Source organism: Onychostoma macrolepis, chromosome 23 (genome assembly GCF_012432095.1).
Source record: "Onychostoma macrolepis isolate SWU-2019 chromosome 23, ASM1243209v1, whole genome shotgun sequence".
Classification (NCBI taxonomy): domain Eukaryota; kingdom Metazoa; phylum Chordata; class Actinopteri; order Cypriniformes; family Cyprinidae; genus Onychostoma; species Onychostoma macrolepis.
The window spans coordinates 16,751,506-16,775,578 of record NC_081177.1 but is presented as its reverse complement, the minus strand read 5'-3'; the positions used below and the strand labels follow the sequence as shown (position 1 = coordinate 16,775,578).

Here is a 24,073-nt window from a genome sequence, read left to right as displayed (position 1 = left end):
AATTCGCTCTGCACACATTTAAAGGGACAGTTCACCCAACATAAAAATGGTCATCATTTACTCACCCCATCTGTATGACTTTATTTCATCTGTGCTACTATAGGAGATGTTTTGTCTCATATTTTTTTTCAATGGGGCCCAGTGTTATTTTAGAACATGTTTACATTTGGAAGATTTGGTTTGTTTAAAATAAACTCTGGTGCGATTGCTCTGTTAGCACAGATCATGTGAATAAGTGTAAAAATACCACTATATAGTATGTACAAAAAGTGCATTTACCCCAGCACACAGCATTGTTTTGGATGTTTGCTAAGTTTGCAAAATATGTCATAAAAGTTGTCCTATGACTGTTATGACTATCTTTATGCTTTTGTTTTGTATCGTTAGATTTGGTGTTAAAAATCACAGTGAACACTAAAGGCTCAAGTATACTTCTTTTACGTGTACGCTAGCATATGCATACAGCCGAACGCGTAGCCTTTCAAAGTATAGTCGATTTGACTTACGCGCACGCAGGCGGTCCATCTTTGTCCAGCGTCTGCTCTATTTTTCTCCAGAACTCAGGGCTCCAGACTACGCTTAAAACGGTTGCATTTGCGACCAAAAATATTAATTTGCGAGTGCAGTTTTTGCTGAGATCACCACTGGTGGTGACTATATAAATTTGCATGTAATGCCTTTTTGCCATTGTTTTGCGATCGCATCTTTTGTTATTTTGATGTAATAAACTGAGACGATGCGCATCAAAGTTTTAATAGAAAAAACAGGCCTCATCTCTGCTGAACAGCAGCGGTTAGTGTTTGGTTAATGCGTGAACTTCATATTATTTGTAGTTCACTTGCCGTCCAATTAGGGCTGTGCAAATAATCGAATGCGATGATCATGCGCATCTAGTCAGTAAAGCCGGTTCTGTGTTTAGTAGTTAATCTCCTTCATGTGCTTTCAGATGGAGTGGCATTTAATACACAGAGCTGTAGTTCGCTGACAAGCTACACAATATCGCGCTCAAAATCGAATGTAATTCATCTGCGATTTTGAACGTGATATTGCTTAGCTTGTCAGCGAACTACGGCTCTGTGTATTAAATAATCACAATAAGCTTTGTGCTCTGTTACCTTAATCCATCTAGATGGATTAAAATGCTGATAAATACAAGAAAAGATGAGACATAAAGACATGACAGTATGACTGTGTTAAAAAAAAAAAAAACACGTTTAAAAAAATTATTTGGTGCCGAATACTTATAGGGGCCAATGGCCAGAGCCCTGAGAACTTATGACCGAACTTATTATTTTGTTTTTTTTTTGCTGTTCCTCCGTCTCTTTAGATTTGTTATCTACTGTGAAACAGCGGCCCGGGACATTGCTGCTACCTTATTGAACAACTGATTAGTGCAAAACCGAGTTATATACATGTGCAACCTGTGCATACTAGGGCTGGGAAAATAAATCAATGCATCACGAATCAAGAAATGATTCAGCATCGACTCTGAGATTTTCTGAATGCATCACGATTCTTTCTCGAGTTGATTCTGAGCTTAATTTTGAACAGCTGATGGCACTGCATGCTTTACAAGCGGCCGCGCTCTGCTTGTTTCCAAATCCTTACACACACTTGAACCTAAAATAATCATTCATAAAATTCGAAAAGGTTGAAGCGAATTACAAGGGTTGTTCACAGTGGGCTGTGTTTACATTAATCTTGTGTCATAAAAGCATTCTGAGCCGAGGTGAAATCTGTGACGGGGTATGGCGCGGGGGGAGGGGATTAATGACACACTGAAACACTGAAATATAGGGGAAAAAATTATTTTTTCAGTAATTAAACAATGCATCGTCAGAGTTGGTATTGTAGTTTTAACAGACACTTGCACCTAACATATGAAAATTAAGCTCAAATGGAGTTAACAAGGTTTTTGACCAGCGAATGACAGAAATCTGAGTTTTGTCTGTCTTTAGAACAGCTGTATCTGAGTGCATTGCATTACACTTTCATCAACTTACAGGTTATAATGTTAGTTTTTCTTGTTGTTTAATATGCTTGGCCTAAATCTCATGATATGAAGCGGTATATACACAGGATATTTAAAACGTACAAATGTATATTGACTACAACTAGACGGCAAATGTAACTCTTCTCCACTCTTCAAACAAACAAAAATTTTGCCTTTACAGACATAGTGTTTAAGTAAAGAAAACACTGTTCTTATTCAAGCATAAGTTACTTACCCAATTTACCCTTGCACTGCGAACAAGCGGAGATCTGTCTCCTCAGGCTGTGCGCGACGCGTCAATCTGAAAGGAGGTGGGGTGAAGTTAGGAGGTTTCGCTGATAGTTTGAGGATCCAGTTGCGTTACGAAGTTTTACTGACAAGCTCTTTTAATTGCTTTTCATTTGTTAAATATTTGTAAAACCCTCAAACAGACATAAGGAAGACCAATAGCACTTATTTAAAATGACAATAATGAAATATTATGGAGATATGAAGTTTGGATATTTTTCCACTGCACACCTGACTGGGCTAGGGTATGGCGACTGCCATACTCTGCCATACGGAAGTGCCGCCCCTGGGTGAAATTACGTGACTCAGCCGAGCGCACAAGCGCTCTTCAGCACTCTTCTTCTTGCCTGTTACGTTATTTGGGCTGCCTTGTTGAGCATAGTGGCACTGAGAACATTATATTTCACACACTGTAAGCTCTTTTATTTTCCAAATGTAATAGGATTAGTCACACGAATCGTTCAGTTTGTAATGTGTACCAAACCGAAAGCCTCGTACCAAACGGTTCAATACAAATACGTGTAACATTACACCCCTAGTGGTGACGAAATTTGCTTCATGCGCACTGTATGCAGACCCTTGGGTACACGTAAAAACCGAAGTATACTTTGGCCTTAAGTGAACCAGGACTCAATGTATCATTTTCTTTTTTGGTTTGGACCAAATGAACCAAGAGAATTGGAACTACAAGTATAAGCACACCCTTAGACCTCAAAATGTCTTTTGTGTTTCGTAGAAGGAAGTAATTCAAACTGGTTTGAAATTACACAAAGGTGATTAAATGATGACAAAACTTTTTGAGAGCACTCTCTTTAATGACTCCCAAATAGTTGTTTCATAAGTGACACTAATAATTGATCATGAAAATAATGGTCCATCGTGGTCATGCATTGTGACTTTTTGCTGAATTGGACAATTTTATATTGATTCCACAGAGTGATTTTTGGCAGTATCTTGCAATCCATTTACTCGGACAGCATTTTGTCTGAGGCAGAAAAAACAGCGAGACAAATGTGATAATCTATCAAAGAGGAAAGAAAATGATTGAAGTTTAGAATGACATGGATTAATAAAAAGGGTGAACTGTATCTTTAAAACATTAAATGGAAACACACTTAAGTCTTGTAATGTTTAGTTTATTAGACTGTTTGCTATTGTGAGCTTAAACTGTTGCTCAAACAAAATAAATCATTTTGTTGAGAAGTAATAGCCTGGTGTAGATAGTAGATCTTGTCTGTTGTAGTCCATTGTAAGCTTGACTAGCTACATGATCTACTACATTCAGGGATCACCCTGTCTGGCTCTTTAAGCAGTTTTGACACACAGACAGAAACGCACACGTGAAGGAACACACTGTTCAGCAACATATGCAGTTTAGAATTGTGTAATTTCATTGATCTTTGTAGATCGCTGGGATGTATAATTCTGCCTGACTCCACAGTAATGACTTTTTAATTGACATCTGAATCTTAAGGCCATTTAACCATTGTTAAGGTCAGAATTTAGGCTAAAGGTTATTTTTCTGTGTCAAGTGAACATTCACTGTGTAATACAAGGAATCCCAGCTCTCTTTTTTTTATTATTATAAATCACTATGCCCTAAATTATTTACTTGAAGTACCACCTATGGTTTTAAAGGTGCCATATTGTACACATTTCTGGAGTTTTATTTTAGGTTTTGATGTCCTTAAGAATATATATTTGTGGTAAAAGTACCTAAAACCATCTCAATATATTTTTACAGCTCTTCTCTCATGAGCTTTTCCAAGAACAGGTCGATTTTGGCCTGTCTAATTAATATTCATGAGCCTCTCTTCTGATTGGTCTGTTGTTTTCTGAGTGACACACGGCCAGGCCAACCACAGGTAAGTAGGGTAATATCGTGCCGACGTCACAATTGACCTATCGGTAAGCCCCGCCCCCCTTAGTTACTGTTGCTCCCTCGGACAAACAAACGGAGTTGCTCACTGTCTTACAATAAGCCCTTTCACACATACAGACTTTTCTTTTACCGTAACATTCAAACCAGCGCAGATTCGGCTACATAAGGAGCTTAAAATATCATCTTGTTGTGATGTTGGGTGCCAGAATCGATGTAATGCAGCCTCAAATAAAAATTTGATCGCATACCTGCTGCCACTGCCAGACAAAAAACCGACGACAGCGGTGGTTAAACGCCATTAAACGAGCGAACTGTACAGAAACGATCGTCAAAAATGCTCGCGTTTGCAGCTCACACTTCTTATCAGAAAAGGTTCAGTAAAGTATTGTCTTTTGTTGTTATGGGCGCGTCTGAAGATTTCTTGCATCTCACGAGTCGAGTATGAAATAATGTCTGTGTGCATGTGTGTAGAACAACAAACTGATGATTTATATATAATCATTTGTAATTGTACATTGTTGTGATTAATTGTGGCTGGAATAATTATGTAGCTGTAAAAATAGTTGCCTGCTGAAATTGAAATGTATTTACATCTTCATCATGACTAGATAGACACGGTGAGTTTGTCTTTACTATAAATGTTAGACTTGATCAATCTCATAGTAACAATCCTGTCAGATCGACCATCCTTTGAGTAACGTTACAGGTCCGCCGATCTGGTTTCGTCCGTTAAAGTCAACCTTTTCGACATGTTTCCGTGTTGTTGTTGTTCAGCAATGTTCGTGTTTGTCCATCTCTAAAGTAGCCTACAGTAAATTATCATCATTTGTGTATAAAATCCCAATTTAGTGCTGATCCGTGGTCTGCCGATCCTCAAGGAAATATGAATGAAGCGCCATTCAGACCGAAGAACCCGGAGGTGCCGTCATCAAGAGTTTATTTGTAAACAATGACTTCATCTGACTAAAATTACCATGGTTACTAAACAGATAATAATTAAGATAGGCCTATGATTCTAGAGTTAGCACATAATATTTCTGTAATATGGCCAAATTAAATACAATATCGTACACAAAGGAAAGCGCATGCTCGGGTCTACACCAATACGATTTGCCGTGATATAAACCAATGGAATTGGGGGTGGGCGGAGCGACGCGTGTCGTCCAGATTGCACTCTGGAGTACTTGACTGAAGGCGGTGACTGAGTAACGTTAGTTCAGACGTCACATTTTTACGGAAGTCACAGGGGCTCGTGAAAAATCACAGCTACTTTCTGCAGGCTGTGTGCACTTTACTGTGGATTGACTGTTTTGAAACTTATATGGTAGTTACATAGCCCCTAAACCGCTGTCATCATGAAAAAAGCCAGGAAATTTCAGTTTTGACAATATGGGACCTTTAAAGTGATAGTTAATCCAAAAATGGAAATTCATGTCATTCCAATTTTAAAAGGCTTGCTTTCTTCATGAAACACCTAAGGAAAAGTTTTGCAGTATGTTGTTCACGCTACTTTCTTCCATACAATTTAGATACGACCAAAGGCTGTCAAGCTCCAAAAACAAAACAAAAAAGCATAATTTAAGTAGTTAATACTACTTTTGCTCTGTAATTCAAGTCATGTATAGCTTTGTGTGAGGAATAGACTGAAATGTGAAACACTGACCAAAAATCTTGCCTTGGAAAAAAAAAAAAAAATTGTATCAAAAAGAGCAGCTTAGACTGTCTGCTTGAAATATCTCCTTTTATACTCCATTATAACAGAATTTTCCCTTTAAGTAAGTAAAGTTAACCTTTAAATAAACAATGAATTATTGAATTAATTTTTTTTAGAATTACATGTCTTATTTAATTCTGCATTGACATTTCTTGAAGCCCATATGCATTTAACACTATCACTATGTGTCTTCATCTGGGTCTGTTGTTTCTTGTCTGAATTATTATCCTGTGATTCATCCCATTTACAGTGAGCTTTGAACTTCTGTCTCTTTAAATATTGTCACAGGAACTTGTTTCTGTTCAAGCCTATTTATCTTTATGTCGTTTTATCAGTTTATTGTGAGCATCTGTGAGGGTTAGCGGATTTCAGGTCCCATTTCTTGTGCGTTTCCACATAAAGATGATGTCACTTGGCTACCTAAAAAGCAGAGTATAGTGCCCTCTTGTTTTGTAAATGGCTTTCCCTGAAGGAAAGGCTCTTTGCATGCTCTGTACTGCAGATCTCTCCTTAAGTGTGTGTGTTAGTCTCTCTCTATCCCTCCATACCAATTAGTGCATTATCCCATTAGCTTCTCTCTCTTTCCTGCTTCAATATTCAAGGGAGGATTCAGACCCATTCAGGTAATTTGCAGTCTTGAGGAAATTGCATGGCATGAAGTCCTCTGTTTCTCTTTCCACATCATCTTCCTGCTTCTCAGCCCAGTCAACTGCACTGCAGCTACCCACCCCAAAGACAGCAGAATTTCCGTTTACCTCTCCTCTGTGTTTGTTCATGTTGGTCTGATTGATTTTAAAGTGCTTGCTGTATTTTTATTTTGTTAGGGTTGCATGTCGACCGGTTTCTTTCTATATGCATTGATTGCTTCCTGTTGGAACTGGTTGTCGACGGGTAGATTCACTGCTCTGCAATGTTGTAATGCTCTAGGAGACATGACTGCTAAATTGCAGACATTGAGACTCTGTGTGACTGTTACAGGAGGATTTTCATGCTGCTTTTCAGCTGTTAGACGTGGATTTCTAACAGTGTTAATGTCTTCAGTGAAATTAGTGACATGTTTATTGATGATGGGGTTTTTTATTGCATCAGTGGTAATAAATACTATTCAAAAAAGATGCAATTAAATTGTTTTAATTAAAACACATGGTTGATGAGTACAATGAGAAGAAACACTGCAAGACATTATGCACCAAAAAAAAAGTGAAAATCCAAATAACCCAGTTGAGTATTGATCCGCTTGTGCTGGAAGAGCAAAGCACTGGTGAGCTGAAGCGCTTGCTTTGCCAGAAGGTTCATTTGCAACATATAACATATACTATCATTCAAATGTTTGAGGAATGGTAAGACTTTTTAAAATGTTTTTTGAAGGAAGTCTCTTATGCTCACCAATGCTGCATTTATTTAATCTAAAATACATTAATATTGTGAAATAGTATTGCAGTTTAACAAAAAAAGCTTTCTTATTAAATATATTTCAAAATGTCAAAGCTGAAATTTCAGCTGCCATTACTCTAATCTTCAGTGTCACAAGATCCTTCAGAAATTATTCTAATATACAACATTAAAAATAATTGTGCTGCTTAATATTTTTGTAGTCCAGATTCATTACTGTAGTTTTACTTTTGACTCTGGCTCTGTAGATCCTGAGGTTGACATTTTTTGGTATGTTTAAGTAGGTATTATTTGTGAACCATAAACTCATGACTCAAGAACCAAAGTTTCATTAACCATATTTTAACATTAAAAGAATAAATTATGAAATTTAATGATGTGATGAAAGAGTATTGCATTAATATGCTGATTGTTGTCTAAAACTGGACAGTATCATTTGATTAAAACAGCTTTTAGTCTTTTCATTAAAAGCATCATTGTCTCTGTGTATGATAGAACGGTCAGAAGCAGATCTGTCCCACTTTGTCCTTACAATTTATGTTTAAAAAAAATAAGCTGCTTAGCAGAGTGATATTAAAAAATCTCTAAGCTCGTAATGTTAACTCAATATGATGTGGCATTGAGACTGTCAAGAACTCTGAATAAAACGGACCACAGAACTATTATGTTCAAAGTAGTTTCAGGCCAGGGATGGAAATTTAGTTCAAAAGTAGTCAAAATTGTGGACAAAGAGGCAAATTATTACATTCGGACTTTAAAAAAAGTTTTAAAAGTCACTTTCAGTTTTAGTTTAGTTTCATTAAGAATTGTCATTGCGATGCATCACTAATTTTTCGTTGAAAAGATTATATATGTGTATTTTACATTTCCCTTGTTTCATCTAAAGAAGTTATCTTAAAAGGCACCGTCTTGTTGCCTACTTATTTGGTACGGCATTTTAATTGGAAGTGTGCCCAATGCTGCCTCTGTAGGTAGAGCTGCTGGCTCCTGATCATCTGTGGCAGTTAGAGTAATGATGCATCTGCAGATAGTACAGCCACTGTCTGTGTTCAAAGGGCAGCATGCTGACTGTCCTTAAGGGAACTCTGCTCTTTTGGCCACACCCACAGTCTCCAATTACTGTGTGTTTTGGTGTACTGTCAGCATCAGAGAGTTCAAGAAAGACTGTTTACCTGTGACAAGCTTCTTCCATCCGCTTAATAATTAAAATCCTTTTCACATCACCGTAACTCACTGCTCTTTAGGGTATGCTGGTTCAGACACGGCAAATGTTTGGGATCTTTTTAATTAAAGGTTTCTGTTGGATCAATCAGTCTCAAGTGAAACGAGCTTCATATGATCTATACTTGTTTGTTTACGTTTATTAATTCAACAATTTAGCTCACGGCTGTAAATATATTATGGTCTGATGGTTGTTATTAAATGGGATGTTAATATGTACAACTGTTTGGAGTTGGTAGGTTTTATTTTCTTCTCTTATTCACATCAAAGGCTGCTTTTGAAATGAAACGTGACTGAAACGATTACAATGGTTTTCTATTTGAATATATTTTAGAATGTAGTTTATTTCTGTGATGGTAAAGCTGAGTTACTCCAGTTTTCAGTCTCACATGATCCTTTAGAAATCATTCTAATATGCAGATATGTTGTTTTCAGGGTTGAAAACAGTTGTGCTTCTTAATACATACATTTTTCATGGTTCTTTGACAAACATGAGGTTCAGAAGATCAGCATATTTTTTAAAATAGAAATCTTTACTGTCACTTTTGTTAAATTAAATGTGTATTTCCTGAATACTTTTGTTTTTTTCTTTCATACTGACCCCAGGCATTTGAACAATAGTATATATTGTTTTTTAATCAAAAATAGCTAAACCTAAAAAAAGCTAACAAGCTTTTCTGAAAAGACTTCTCTTTTCCACACACACACACACACACACACACACACACACACACACACACACAATGATAATTGCTTAAATGTGGTTGTCACTCCTAAAATGTAACAGTGTGACCTTTGTATATAAAACATAATTAAGCACCTAGAATAGGAGTGACACCCGTATTTAGCCGGAGTGTGTACGTGGCCCTTATGACTCACACATTTCCGCAACTGTTAATACACTGATATAGTGGGAAACCAGTTGTCAGTTTGTTTGGATCAAAAATAATGATTCACTGTTGTTGTTTGGCATTGGTACATAGTCGCAAGTGTGAGAGCTTGTGTCAACAGTGTTATTTGAGGGATTTATTAATAGGAAGTGCTCTTCACAGTATAGCAAATAAGCTGTTTTAGTTTGCTAGTTCTTTTCAGAGTTGAAAAGAAAAAGCTCCCTAATGTGAAACCATTGTAACTGAAGTCTTAATACTTTTGTATTGTTTTAAGTGCATGTTACTTAGGATGATGTGGTTTGTCTTTTTTCTTGCATGCTTTTAGTTAAATAGTTTTACAAATATGTTTACTTCGTCAGTGGACTTCATCTTAGATACACAACATGGCTGAAATGTTACACTTATCGGTTTGCCACATAACTGATCTCTGTTCTCTGTCCTCACAGTTTTTCCAGAGGACTCAGATGCAAACGGCGCGGTCCACCATTCCAAGCAACAACCCTCCCATTCGGCCCACGTCTCAGACCCCCACAGCAGCGGTCTACCCCCCTAATCAGCCCATCATGATGACCATGGCCCCCATGCCCTTTCCTTCCCCACAGACAGCGCAGTACTACATCCCTCAGGTCAGATGGCACAAGACTGCAGACAGGAATCACATTACACTTACTATATCTGGAGCGTGTGTTTACATCAGGATGTTTTAATGTGCTAGACTTTGTTTGTTGTGTTGTTTATGTACAAATTTGATTACAGAGTCTTTTCCGGTTAATGTATTGTTTGCAATTATATTTCACTCATTTGTCATTTGTAATTCTACAGTACCGTCACAGTGCTCCTCCATATGTGGGGCCTCCTCAACAGTACCCAGTCCAGCCCACTGGACCCAGTACCTTCTATGCTGGACCCAGTCCAGGGGACTTCCCTGCACCTTATGGTGAGTTTAGCACCCTCATCTGTGGATTGCTGTTGACTTTATCATCTAGTCGGCTGACTTGCATTGATTTGCTGTTTACTGTGTTAATGTTGTACAGCAAGTCTAAATTTTTAGAATGAAAACAGTATTTTAGATTTATCATGCTGATGTGAAGGTTGGTCATATTCATTTGTTTTGGTTAATTTTTTCGGTTGTAAAGGTTTTTACAATTTCACTAGCTGACATGTTTTCAGAAAATTACGAAAAATGTGGCATATGATTGTGAGCAGTTTACTTTTATGTGATCTCCTTGATTTGTGATTTACTGCAACAACTATATAAAGTATAGTTTTAAAATAAGATTTGTAAAAATTGATGGTGATAATAGGCAACACATTTCATTATCGAATTTCACAAATGTTTAGGTTTCATAATTTTTTTATGTAAAGTTATATAATTGTTATAAAAACAAAAAAAATGATAAAGTTATTATATTTTACACTTTTTGTGTAGCATAGCTTACATTCATGCATTTATATTTGTATTTAGATCCTTTAATTTTTATAACCTTTAATTAATGTCATTATTCAATTTAAAAGTGTTTTGTTTTATACGTTTATATACTGTAAAGTTATCGTTATAAAGGCATTTTATTCTAAACCATTTTTGTTTTTTGTTTTTTTTATACAAGTTTATACAATTGTTCTAAGTTTTTTTTTTATGAATTGTTTATATTTTAAACTTTTTTTTGCACATAGCATAGCCTGCATTCATGCATTTATATTTGTAGTATGGCCTTTAATTTGCATACATATTGAACATCAGGAAGAGCGTTGAAATGATGTTTTTCAGCATATATAAATTTAAAATTAGGCTTTGTCAATTGATTAATCAGAAATAATCAACAAAATTATTTATTTTGGTGTGAATTATTGTTAATATGGAACTTGTCTTGTGTGGTTTGTGTGCAACAGGACCTACCTACTATCCTGGGCAACCCATGTACACACCATCTCCATCCATTATAGTGCCTACACCACAACAACCTCCACCTGCTAAGAGGGAAAAGAAAACAGTGAGTGTCATCATTGAGTATCTTTATAGCTGTATGTAAATCCATAATGCCTTCAGGAAATTTGTAAATTTGTAAAAATTATTTAATTCTCTGTCTCTTTATTGTCCTCCAAGATCCGCATCCGAGACCCCAACCAGGGCGGCAAGGATGTGACAGACGAGATATTATCGGGGGTGAGCGGAAGTCGGAACCCAACTCCACCTGTGGGACGGCCCTCCTCCACTCCTACACCTCCACAGGTAAGACGGCCAATCACAGAGATCAAATCAAACACCAAAACCCACATGCACACATACAGATTTAGCTCGATATTGCTCCCTTTTTAATTTCTGCACCTTGGGAATCAGCTCCTATGACTTGAACCAGTAAGCGACCATCGAGAACAGTAAAATCCAGTCTGAACACCATAGCAACCTCACTGACTGACTTTGTAGCCACACTACTGAAGTTTCCATTCCTTTATAATCAGGAGTTTATCTTCTTATCTAAAGCCACAGCTTATGTCCGTGGGTCAGCACCTTTACTTAAGAGTTTGATCTTTTACCCACAAGCCACCAATTTTATGCTATGCACTTTTAATGAAGAACTCTTTTTTTCCTGTGGAAGTACAAGTCTATATATGTTTATTTTTTAGAATGTAAGAAGTTTCAATCTTGCATATTCTGTCATACGTGTTGTAGTTCTGCCTCGTGATTGTTTGTTTCATCCTGATCCCTGTGTGTTCCCTTTACAGTGACTACTCATCTACACACTCTAGAGTCTAGAATATCCCTCGTCCTCTCTGTGCCTAATCTAAAACAGGGGTTTTCAAACTAGGGTCCACGGACTGCAAGGGGGTGCAGGGCGTCCATGTCAAAAGTGATATAACAATATTTTATGAAATGTATTTTAACAGGAATAAAAAAATGCAGTCTTTTAGGTCTAAAATCTAAAAAACATCCTTCAAAAGTTTGAAATCAGTAAATATTATTATTTTTATTTTATTTTTTTAAGAAATTAGTACTTTTATTCAGTAAGGACACATTAAATTGATCAAAATACTTATTAAAGACATTTATATTATTACCAAAAAAATCATGGTTTCCACAAAAAATATTAAGCAGCACAACTGTTTTCAACATTGATAGTAATAAGAAATGTCTCTTGAGCACCAAATCAGCGTATTAGAATGGTTTCTGAAGGATCATGTGACACTGAAGACTGAAGTTATGGAGTAATATACATTTTAAAATGTTTAGGGGTGTCCCTGACTAAGGATTTTCATAGTCGAATTGGAATTTTCGATTCTTGCCAACAGTCGACTGTAGGGCTGCAACAACGAATCGATTAAATCGATAAAAATCGATTACTAAAAGCGTTGGCAACGAATTTCATAATCGATTCGTTGTCGCGCGACGCGGAGACGTTTGATTATTAAAAAAAAAAAAAACTTTAGTTGAGCGCGGAGTGAACACACTCGGTCTCTCTCACGCACGGATGGTAGCAGAGTTTGGCGCCTCATAAATAAAAAAAAAATAAAAATAAAAAAATGAGCGGAGGTAGAGGAAAGATACATAGCGGAGGCAGAGAAATCCGTGCGACCCAAGTCATCAAGGTGTGGGAGCAGGGGCGGCGTTTGCGTATGGCAGAGTATGGCAGTTGCCATACCCTAGCCCAGTCAGGTGCTGTGAAAAATTATCCAAACTTGAGTCGCTTATAATTTGTTTTTATTATTTTAAATCAGAGAGTTTTAAAAATAGTAAACCAATGATAAGCATTAAAATAACTTGTCAGTAAAACTTCGTAACACCATTGGATCATCGAGCTCTCAGCGAGACCTCGTAACTTCACCCCGCCTCCGTTCAGATTGACGCGCCGCGCACAGCCTGGAGAAGATGAGATCTCTGCTTTTTCGCAATGCAAGGGTGAATAAATAATTGGTGTTTGAATAGTACAGCGTTTTCTTTACTCAAACACTATGTCAGTAAAGGATAATGTGTGTTTGAAGAGTGGAGAAGAATTAGTTATTTGCTGTCTATATACGTTTTAAATATCCTGTGCATTATGTGCATAAGCGCTTAATTTGAGATTTTGGCCAAGTGTATTAAACAAGAAAAAACTAAGCGCCCATATAGCTACAATCAAAGTTATATAACCTGTAAAAGTTGATGAAAGCATAATGCACTTGCTGCTTCAGGTAACAGTTACAGCCGTTCTAATGACAGACAAAACACTCCATCTCCGTCATTCTCTGGTCAAAAACATTATTAACTCCATTTGAGCTTGATTTTCATATAATGTTAAGTGCAAGCGTCTGATACAATACCAACGCTAACGACGCAGTGTTGTTAAATTATTTAATTTTTTGCACTCCCCAAAAAAAGTCTATATATTTGGCAGATGTAAAGCATACATGTGTATGTTTTTTGTGTTAGTCCATTTTTATTTTATTTTATTATTATTATAACCGCTCAGGGATGTTCAAGGAGCAACATGTTTGTGCATTTTCTAAAGATTTTAGTTCTGTTTTTGAATAAAGGGTTGGAAATGAATGCTTTTCTTTTCTTTTTAAAAAGAATCCGATTCATCGATTAATCGAAAAATTACTCGACAGATTAATCGATTATTAAGATAATCGTTAGTTGCAGCCCTAGTCGACTGATAGTCGGATCATATGTTTGGGGGGCGGGGCAAAATACATTACCAAGAGTCAAGTCAGACATTCGACAGTCATAATTACTGACGTTAACACACAGGGAAAATGTGTAACGGACACCTCGCAGATACAAAAATAATGTTTTATGTTTTGATTAAAATATAGTTAACATTAAACATCAGCAAAACCCTAAGAATCACAACTTTTTTTACAGTAGTGCTCTCATTAAAACATTATGTACAGTGCGCTCCACTAATATTGGCACCCTTGGTAAATATGAGCAAAGGCGGCTGTGAAAATAAATCTGCTCTGTTTATCCTTTTTATCTTTCATTCAAAAAATTCACAAAATTCCAACCTATCATTGAAGTAAAACAATTGAAAGTGGGGAGAAAATCTCACTGTGAAATAAATGCGTTCTCTAGTTCATGTTGGCCACAATTATTGGCACCCAATTATTGCAACGTCCTTTTCCCAGGGTAACAGCTCTGAGTTTTCTCCTATAATGCTTGAAGAGTTTGGAGAACACCTGATAAGAGACCAGAGACCATTTTCTTCATTCAGAATCTCTCCAGATCCTTCAGATTCACAGCTCCATGTTAGTACTTCTTCTCTTCAGTTCACTTCATTCATTTTCTGTAGGGTTCAGGTCAGAGGACTGGGACAGCCATGGTAAAAGATTCATTTTGTGCTCAGTGACCCATTTTTGTGTTGTTTTTGATGTTTGTTTTGGATTGTTGTCCTGGCGGAAGATCCAACCAAAGCCCATTATAAGATTTCTAACAGAGTCAGTCAGGTTTAGATTTTTTATCTGTTGTTATTTGATTGAATCCATGATGCCATGCATCTGAACAAGATGTTCAGGACCTCTGGCAGGAAAACAGGATCCAGCAGTATATTTAACCGTGGACATGGGGTTCTTTTTTATCCCTGTTTGTACTATCTGGTGGGTTTGCTGCCAAAAAGCTTTCATCAAAAAGTTTCATCTGACCACAGAAGCCAGTGCTATTTGAAGTTCCAGTTGTGTCTGATAACTGAATATGCTGGAGTTTGTTTTTGGATGAGCGAGGAGAATTTCCCTTGAAACCCTCCCAAACAACATGTGTTGTTCAACAATCTTGTTCTGCACTATACTCTTAGGTTTTACTCCTTTTGATGGATGATTAAGGGAATTCAGCCTTTGTGTTCCTCGTATTTATCCTGTGGAACAGGAAGTCATGGCTGGACAATTTCATGCTCCTAGTCACCCTGGTGTGCTAAAAAATGTGGATGAGCTAGGAGACTTTCCCTTGAAACCCTCCCGAATAACATGTGGTGATGTAGGGGCTGTTTGATTTTTTTTTTTTTTTTAGGTTTCTGACCCCAAGACTCAACTAATCTCTACAAATCTCCAGCTGTGGTCCTTGGAGAGTCTTTAGCCACTCAAACTCTCCTCCTCAGCGTGCATTAGGACGATATAGACAAACGTTCTCTTCCAGGCAGATTTGTAACATCTTTAGTTGATTGGAACCTCTTAATTATTGCCCTGATGGTGGCAATAATTGGTTTTCAATGCTTTAACTCTTTTCTTACAGCCACTTTCTATTTTGTGATGCTTAACAATCTTGTTCTGCACAACAGAACTATATTCTTAGGTTTTACTCCTTGTGATGGATGATTAAGGGAATTCGGCCTTTGTGTTCCTCATATTTATAATCCTGTGGAACAGGAAGTCATGGCTGAACAATTTCATGCTCCTAGTCACCCTGGTGTGCTAAAAAATGTAAATATGAATGGGAATATACTTCAGAGATATTTTACTCATAAGAATTTCTAGGGGTGCCAATAATTGTGGCCAACATTCATTGGAGAATAACATTTATTTCATCATGAGAATTTCTCCCCACTTTCAGTTGTTTTACTTCAATGATAGGTTGGAATTTTTTGAATGAAAGATAAAAAGGATAAACAATGTAGATCTATTTTGACAGCCACCTTTGCTCATATTTACCAAGGGTGCCGATATTAGTGGAGGGCACTGTATGTGACAGTAGTTATTAAATGTTCTGCATTTCTGTTTTGAACTGCACGTGCTGAAGATGATCAGTAGAATGAAGCATTTAATAGCAAGTTTTTAATCGATGGGATTTAACTAATCATTTATCATATAGAATACGGTGCGTTATTTATACAACATAGCGTTAATATTACAACTTATTGGCTATCTGCCCAAAATCCCCGAATGCAGATAGTGAACGTGTCTGTGCGGCTCTGCATGAACTCCTTTTGTGAATGCCTTCTTCATGCAACAATGTGCAGAAACACAGCACAGGGTTCCCACGTTTCTTGAAAGTACTTGAATTTCAGACATATGGATTCAAGGCCTGGAAAGTACTTGAAAACAAACATAGGGCCTTGAAAGTGCTTGAATTAAATTTTAAATACATTTTTGAAATAAAAGGCATGACCATTGGGTCAACAGGGTTAGACAAAAACAGGTGGAGAAGAAAAGACACATGTTAACTGCAAAATAATTAAGAATTAATGTGAAGAATTAGGTGTAAAACCATCGGGAACTATTTAGTCTCAAGTGCCACCATTTTCCAGAACCGCAACCTACCTGGAGTCTCCAGAATTACAAGGTTTCAGCCTGACACTGTCAGGTTCTCAGAGACTTTGCTTGGGTAAAAAATCCTAAAAAATGACCCTCACTTAATAAGAATAACATGCTGAAGTGTTGTGAAATACATGAAGAAATGAATTTTTTTTATAGGCTTTATAGACAGATAAGTTGAGAGTGACTCATGAAGGACCAGCACCACATCCTCTTATACCACTGTTTGAAGAATTTATCTTCCAGAATCTGGCAGTAAGTTTTAGGAGCTCATTTTTAGTCAATCTTTGCAAGACAGACTTTTCAGGATTGGAGATGGAATAAAAATGAACTCCCAAAACTTACTGCCACATGGAGCTAAGGAGAAAATGTAGAACTTGAAAAATTGGAAAAACAGCTTAGTGAAAAGCGTTTAGTTTAAAAGCAAATAGAAAGTCCTATTTTTATTTCTTTTCTTATATATATATATATATATATATATATATATATATATATATATATTTTTTTTTTTTTTTTTTTTTTTTTGCAGATTTGCACACGTACAAGGTTTAAAATGTTTATGAAATATTTTCAAAAATATTGAAGTTTTGAGCAGCTGCATATTTGAGCACTTGCATTCCTCTAGGTCAAAGATGAAAAAATGGGATTTACAATAAAATGGGATTTACAAAATAATTTTGACTGGAGTTTATTTATTAATGAGTAACGTCTCTATTGAGAGAATGTGCACATTTTTAATATTAACAGGTTTTACTGTGTTATTACAACATTTAACCACTTTTTATTAATTAAAAAATTGCGAAATTCTTTCAAATTTAAGTCTTGTACAAGAACTACAGCAAAAACCAGTTTGATGCATAGATTATCAGTATTTTAGAAATTGTATTTGAATATTACCAGTATTGACTTCAATGGATTTCATTAAATTCCTTTAAACACGACTGCTCAAAACAGTCTAAATTTATGAAACTTACACATTCAAAACATTATTACTCTGAACTTTTTAACGTAAATGTTAAGTGTAAGTAAAATGTTAAGTACTGTAAGGTCTTTCCTGACACTGCATATGCTGGGGTGTGAATTTGATAGGTGCTTGATTTAAAATAAATGGTGCTTTAAAAAGTCCTTGAATCTGGTGTTCATGAAAGAGTGGGAACCCTGACAGGCAACTAAACTTGAAAAATTCACAGCGTTTTATTATAATAGTGTTCTCATTATAATGTTATGTATATGACAGTCCCAGTCATAGTTATTAATATTCTGCATTGTTGTTCTGTGTGAGACAATGATCACCCCCATATAGCCAAAATAGCATGATCATAACACCTCTGCGAATATTCGACTGTGAGAATGGTAAAAATGTTAAAATAGAAAACAGATAATTTAAATTGTAGTAATATTTTAGAATATTACTTTTTTATTGTATATTTGATCAAATAAATGCAGCCTTGGTGAGCATAAAATAATTTTTTTTCAAAAACATTTAAAAAAGTCCTACCAACCCCAAACTTTTGAATTTGTTAATATATATATGTGTGTGTTAAGAATTATTTTATTTGTGTTGTATCTTTATAGGGATTTTTCTTATTAGATTGCTCACTACTTAATTTATAACAATATTTATTATGCTATTTATTATTATATATAATATAATATTTATTATTATATACATACATGTATAAATATGAATTAAATAATTGATAATCTTCTATTCCAACAGAATAATGAAGGATATGCTGTTAATTTAATACATTAATTAATAGTTAAGTAAATAGCTAACAGATAAAACCCAGTAATTTCTTTAAACTTATATATATATATATATATATATATATGTGTGTGTGTGTATATATATATATATATACACACACACACACACGCACAGTCATGGCCAAAAATACCGGCACCCTTGGTAAATATGACCAAAGAAGGCTGTGAAAATTTATCTGCAATGTTAATCCTTTTGATCTTTTATTTAAAAAATTCACAAAAATCTAACCTTTCATTGGATAATAAGAATTTAAAATGGGGGACAAAGCCCAAATTCCCTTAATCATCCATCACAATGAGAAAAACCAAAGAATATATTTCTGATGTGCAGCAAAAGATAATTGAGCTTCACAAATTAGTGAAGTGGCTTTAAGAAAAGAGTTAGAGCAGAGAAAATTCCCATTTCCACCATCAGGACAATAATTAAGAATTTTCAATCAACATAAAATGTTACAAAACTGCTTGGAAAAGGACGTGTGTCTATATCATCCTAATGCACGGTGAGAAGGAGAGTTTGAGTGGCTAAAGACTCTCTAAAGACCACAGCTGGAGAATTGCAGAAAATAGTTGAGTCTCGGGGTCAGAAAACCTTTAAAAAAATTATCAAACAGCACCTACATCATCACATGTTGTTTGGGAGGGTTTCAAGAAAAATTCTCCTCGCTCATCCAAAAGCAAACTCCAGCATATTCAGTTATCAGACACGACTGGAACTTCAAATGGGACTGGCTTCTATGGTCAGATGAAACTAAAAAATGAGCTTTTTAGCAGCAAACACTCAAGATGGGTTTGGTGAACACAGGGATAAGAAGTACCCCATGTGTACAATGAAATACACTGCTGTATTTTTGATGTTGTGGGCCTATATTTCTGCTGGAGGTCCTGGACATCTTATTTAGACACATGGCATCATGGATTCTATAAAAAACCAACAGATAAAAAATCAATAAGTGACTGGCTCTGTTAGAAATCTTATAATGGGCCATGTTTGGATCTTCCAACCGTACAATAATCCAAACACAAACCTCAAAAACAACACAAAAATGTGTCACTGAGCACAAAACCAAGCTTCTGCTGGCCATTCCAGTCCTCTGACCTGAACCCTATAGAAAATGAGTGGTGAACTGAAGAGAAGAAGCACCAACATGGAGCTGGGAATCTAAAGGATCTGGAGTGATTCTGGATGAAGGAATGGTCTCTGATCTCTTGTCATGTGTTCTCTAACCTCATCAGGCATTATAGGAGAAAATTTAGAGCTGTTAAACCGGCAAATGGAGGTTTCAAAAAGTATTGACTAAAAGGGTGCCGTTAATTGTGGCCAATGTGTATTAGAGAAAAACATTTATTTCATAATGATATTTCCCCCCATTTTAAATTTTTAAATTCTTATTATCCAATGAAAGGTTTGATTTTTGTTTTTTTTGTTTTTTTTAAATAAAAGAAATAAAGGATTAACAATGCAGATTAATTTTCACAGCCTCCTTTGATCATATTTACCAAGGGTGCCGATATTTTTGGCCATGAAATTTTTGCCCCCCCCCCCCCCAATCTAAGGCACTGTCCCTGTAGATGGAGCACTCACTACTATGTTTTGACACTTCCTCTGTCTTCTCTCCCTGAACGTTAACAGTATTCGTCTCTCCTCTGCTCTCTTTCCCCTTTTCCTCCCCATGTTTCGTTCATTTGTGCCCCTCTTTCTCTTCTCCATTCTCTTTATTTTTCTGTTTTTCCCACTCTGTCTGTGTGCTGCATATGTGCTTGTGCCTTGTGTCTCTCTGTTGCTAGTTTTTATGTCACCCTCATTATCCTCACATTTTCTACCTCAAATCCCAGCAGCTGAACAGCCAGGTAGTGGATCACGGGCACGTCACGTATAACGTGGACAGCGCCCAGCACCTTCCTCCACGCATCGACTTGAAAGCAGGTCAGGCTTTGCAGTAATTGCCACCTTCTTCCCACAGATTCAGAGCAGTGGTCCTCAGCTGGTGGGTCCTGACCCAAAAATTGGTCACAGGTCTGAGAGTTATAGACAGCAGGGAATAAACTATCCTAAATGCAAATAATAAAATGCAAGTAAATAGGCTTATTAGGACAAAATAATTCTCATGTCTTGTTGTTGTTGATGTCAAGGCCTTTATTGTATCTCTAATGTGTTTTTGCATCTATTAATTGGTAGAAACTCACCAAAATAGGTAGATGTCAGCCTGCAATGGTTCGCATGTCATGCACTTGTTTTTAAAACCATGAAAGTATAGTTTTTGCATTTCGTGTCCAATGTAAAATCTGGGTCCTGAAGCTAAAACAGTTGAGAACCACTGATCTGTTCTTCAGCCTTTCAATGTTTTTGAGGTTATGTAAAAGGTCACATAAAAGCATACACTGTATACTGCACAAATAAAAATACATGCCTTTTTATTTATTTATTTTAGAGATATTAAAAAGCACCATTTTCATGATTGAATAATTTTATATAACCCCAACAAAATTACTGCAAATTGTTTTTATTAATTAATTAATTGATTCAAGTATGTATTTATTTATTTATATTTTATTATTTAAATAAATAATATAAAATATAATTGAATTTATATTTGAATTTTATTATATTTTATAAATTTATATTGTATTTTATTTAATTACTGAAAAGGATCCCATAAATACACTGTGTAATTTAATTATTAATTAATTAATATTTATATTTACATTTATATTTTAGTATTTAATTTTTAAACACATTAAAAAGTTTGAGATCAACGCTTTCATTGTGTTCCTTAATTTTATATTGCCAACAAAATCACTGCAAATACATTGTATGTTATTTATTCATAAATTTATTCAATATTTATTATGTGTCTTTAGTGTATATTCTATTTAATTTTTAATAATTCTTTATCCGAAAAAAAAAAGCTTTCATGATGTTACTTACTTTATATTGCCAACAAAATCTGTGCAAATATATTGTGTTATTAATTCATTAATCTTTATATATATTTAGTGTATATTCTACTTTTTAATTTTCACTTAGAAATTCCTAACCAACACTTTAAAGCTGTTGCTTTCTGTTATATTGCCAACAAAATCACTGCAAATACATTGTAAATTTTTAATATATCACTTTGATATTCTTTTTGGTAATATATGATTCTCACCAAAACCATGAGCAAAGTATGAAGTGAATTTCTGTATTCTCAGGATTGTATCACAGTATTTATTCTATCAGTTTATATAGCTCTAATGCATTTCCTTGTTTACTTTATGGCTCTAGATGACAAGCCAAAACTAGAGTTTGCCTCGCAAAGATCTGCATCTCCTGGATTGCGGCAGCCACAGACTCCATTGGAGAGAAGAGATCCCAGCAGCCCAGTCCAGGCGCCCTCTCCCCCACAGAAAACTGAGCTTCCCCCCTCCGGCCCAGAGACGGCCTCAAGTGTAGCTACAGCCCCGACTCCTTCCATACCTGCCTCAACAGTGGATTCAGCTGATGCCCCGAGCCCATCAGCTGAGCCCGCCCCCACTAAAGCTATCACACCAGAACCTGAAAGCTCAGAGCCGGAGAAATCCTCCTCAGAGCAGCCCTCACCTCAGAGCCTGCCAACGTCCCTTGCCCAGCCTGAAAAGGCCATCAATGGGCTGACGGACACCGATGCTGCTCCCTCGAGTGAAGACTTGGAATCCCAACCCAGGGAAGTATCTCCGTTGCTGCCTACTTCCAGCGTGCCCCAGTCCCCCAGCCCGGAGCCCAGGCCCATCACACCGGCGCTGGAGGCTGAGTCTGTGGCGGGAAAGGCGAATAGCCCCTCGCCCCCTGCTGAGGACAGCACTGGATGTCCCGTCACCCCATCCCTCTCCACTTCCACTACTGCTGCTATCTCCACCACGCCTGCTCCTCCGCCAGGCCTCACGCACCCAAGTCAGGTTTCTGCAGGGTCAGCCAAGAGACCGTCTACGGGAGCAGAGCTCAAGGAAACAGGGAAGGAGACCGAGGCCTTGCCGGACAAGAGAGATGAGCCCTTCTTGCAGTCCAGAAAAAGCTCAAGTCAAGGTGAGCAGCCGGAATATACGCCTAAGATGAATTGCCATGATGTGGGGGTAGGTGGAATAACACAAGTCTTTTTTTTGTACAGCTACATCTAGTGCACCAAAGACCTGGAAGAAGCCAAAAGAGGACATACCTGTAGGGCAAGATCAGTGTCCGGAAAAAGAGGTAAAATAATTTTGCATGTGTGCTTTTTGGGTCCATCATATTAATGCATCGAGCTTTTATTATATTGATCTATTATAAATAAAGTAATTTGTTATAATTAATCACAACAAACAAGCATTTTTCATTGAATTTACAATCTTGTCAGTTTATTTTATAATTGTTTTATATGTATAAATGGATAATATATTTGTAGTTTAATTATATATTATTATTTATATAAACGTGTGTGTATACACACACATATATATGTATATATATATATATATATATATATATCATAGCTTATACTCATTTGATACATCAGGCTAGTGTGTGTGTGTGTGTGTGTGTGTGTGTTTATTAAGACGCATCATTTTTTTATAATTATTTATTTTTATGTAGTGTGTATATATAGACAGATAAAATTATTAAATAGAATTGCACTTTGAATATAAATTAAATGTATTATTTTATTTAATTATAAAAATGTTAGCACTAACATTATTATAGTGAAAAATTGTAATATTGATAGGGCAGGCTGCATATATAAATGTGAGTTCCCTCTCTAAATGTGTCTTAGTAAAATGCTATTTCAATTTTATTTAATTGAATTTAATGACTAAATGGTTACTGATGATTATTATTGTGGTAAGTATAATACCTCTTAAAATGCATTATCATTTTCAATATAACAATTATTTCAAATTAGAAAAAATTCATAATCATGACAGACCTTTTGTATTCGTCTCTACATGCTTCTTATATGTGCAGCAGTGTTTCAAGAATTTGAATGTGATTTGACAAATCCAGTTGCTTATATTCAAATTAGTTTAAGATGGGCTTAAAATGTGTGTGTGTTTGGTAGGAGGACATGGATCAGTCCTCTATGGAACCGTCTGCAGAGAGCCCCAGTCCTCCTCCTGTGGAGGTGGAGAGGAGGCCGTCAGCAGGAGCTGTGCTTGAGGAGAACGGAGAACAGGAAGTAGAGCCTCTGAGAAACGGGGCTGAACATGCCTCTGAAACCGAAAGCAGTGACAGCATGCACCTGCCTGCAGTCAAAGAGCCGCTGATCAAAGCAGTGCCACGTAAGGCCATCTCTCTACAACCCTCTCTAGTTTCCTGCATGTGTATCTGCCAGGTTTTACCACTGAAAGCGTTTCTGCTCTTCTGCAGAGCCTGCAGAGAAGAATGGAAAGAAGCAGTATGACAGAGACTTCCTGTTGGGCTTCCAATTCATGCCTGCATGTGTGCAGAAACCAGAGGGGCTTCCTCCCATTTCTGATGTTGTGCTAGATAAGGTCAGACAATATTACACAGACAGTTCATTAATTGGTTAAAACAATAGCTTCTACTATATGAACACATTCAATTGACAGCCCTAGTTTGAACATATATATCATGGTTTTCAAAGCAATGTCTATTAAAGTTAATAATTGAAAATTCCCATAGAAATTTCTCTTGTACCATAATTAATTTGCACCGCCCTATTAAATGGACTGCTATGGAAATAAAGGGATATTGT

At 36.3% G+C, this 24,073-nt stretch overlaps 1 protein-coding gene across 2 annotated transcripts in view; it reads left to right on the top strand.

Moving 5' to 3' along the window:
* The window catches only part of eif4g3b (eukaryotic translation initiation factor 4 gamma, 3b), a 58,464-nt gene that overhangs the window by 20,612 nt on the left and 13,779 nt on the right, over positions 1-24,073 (top strand). Inside the window, exons 6-15 of one of the 2 annotated variants that reach the window (XM_058762772.1) lie at positions 6,480-6,500; positions 9,827-10,006; positions 10,203-10,317; positions 11,271-11,371; positions 11,485-11,610; positions 20,205-20,292; positions 21,634-22,410; positions 22,493-22,572; positions 23,417-23,636; positions 23,725-23,849. In XM_058762772.1, the coding sequence (XP_058618755.1) occupies positions 6,480-6,500; positions 9,827-10,006; positions 10,203-10,317; positions 11,271-11,371; positions 11,485-11,610; positions 20,205-20,292; positions 21,634-22,410; positions 22,493-22,572; positions 23,417-23,636; positions 23,725-23,849 (1,833 nt within the window). Of the gene's footprint in view, positions 1-6,479; positions 6,501-9,826; positions 10,007-10,202; positions 10,318-11,270; positions 11,372-11,484; positions 11,611-20,201; positions 20,293-21,633; positions 22,411-22,492; positions 22,573-23,416; positions 23,637-23,724; positions 23,850-24,073 lie in introns of both variants that reach the window. The other variant, XM_058762771.1, reaches the window with a different exon arrangement.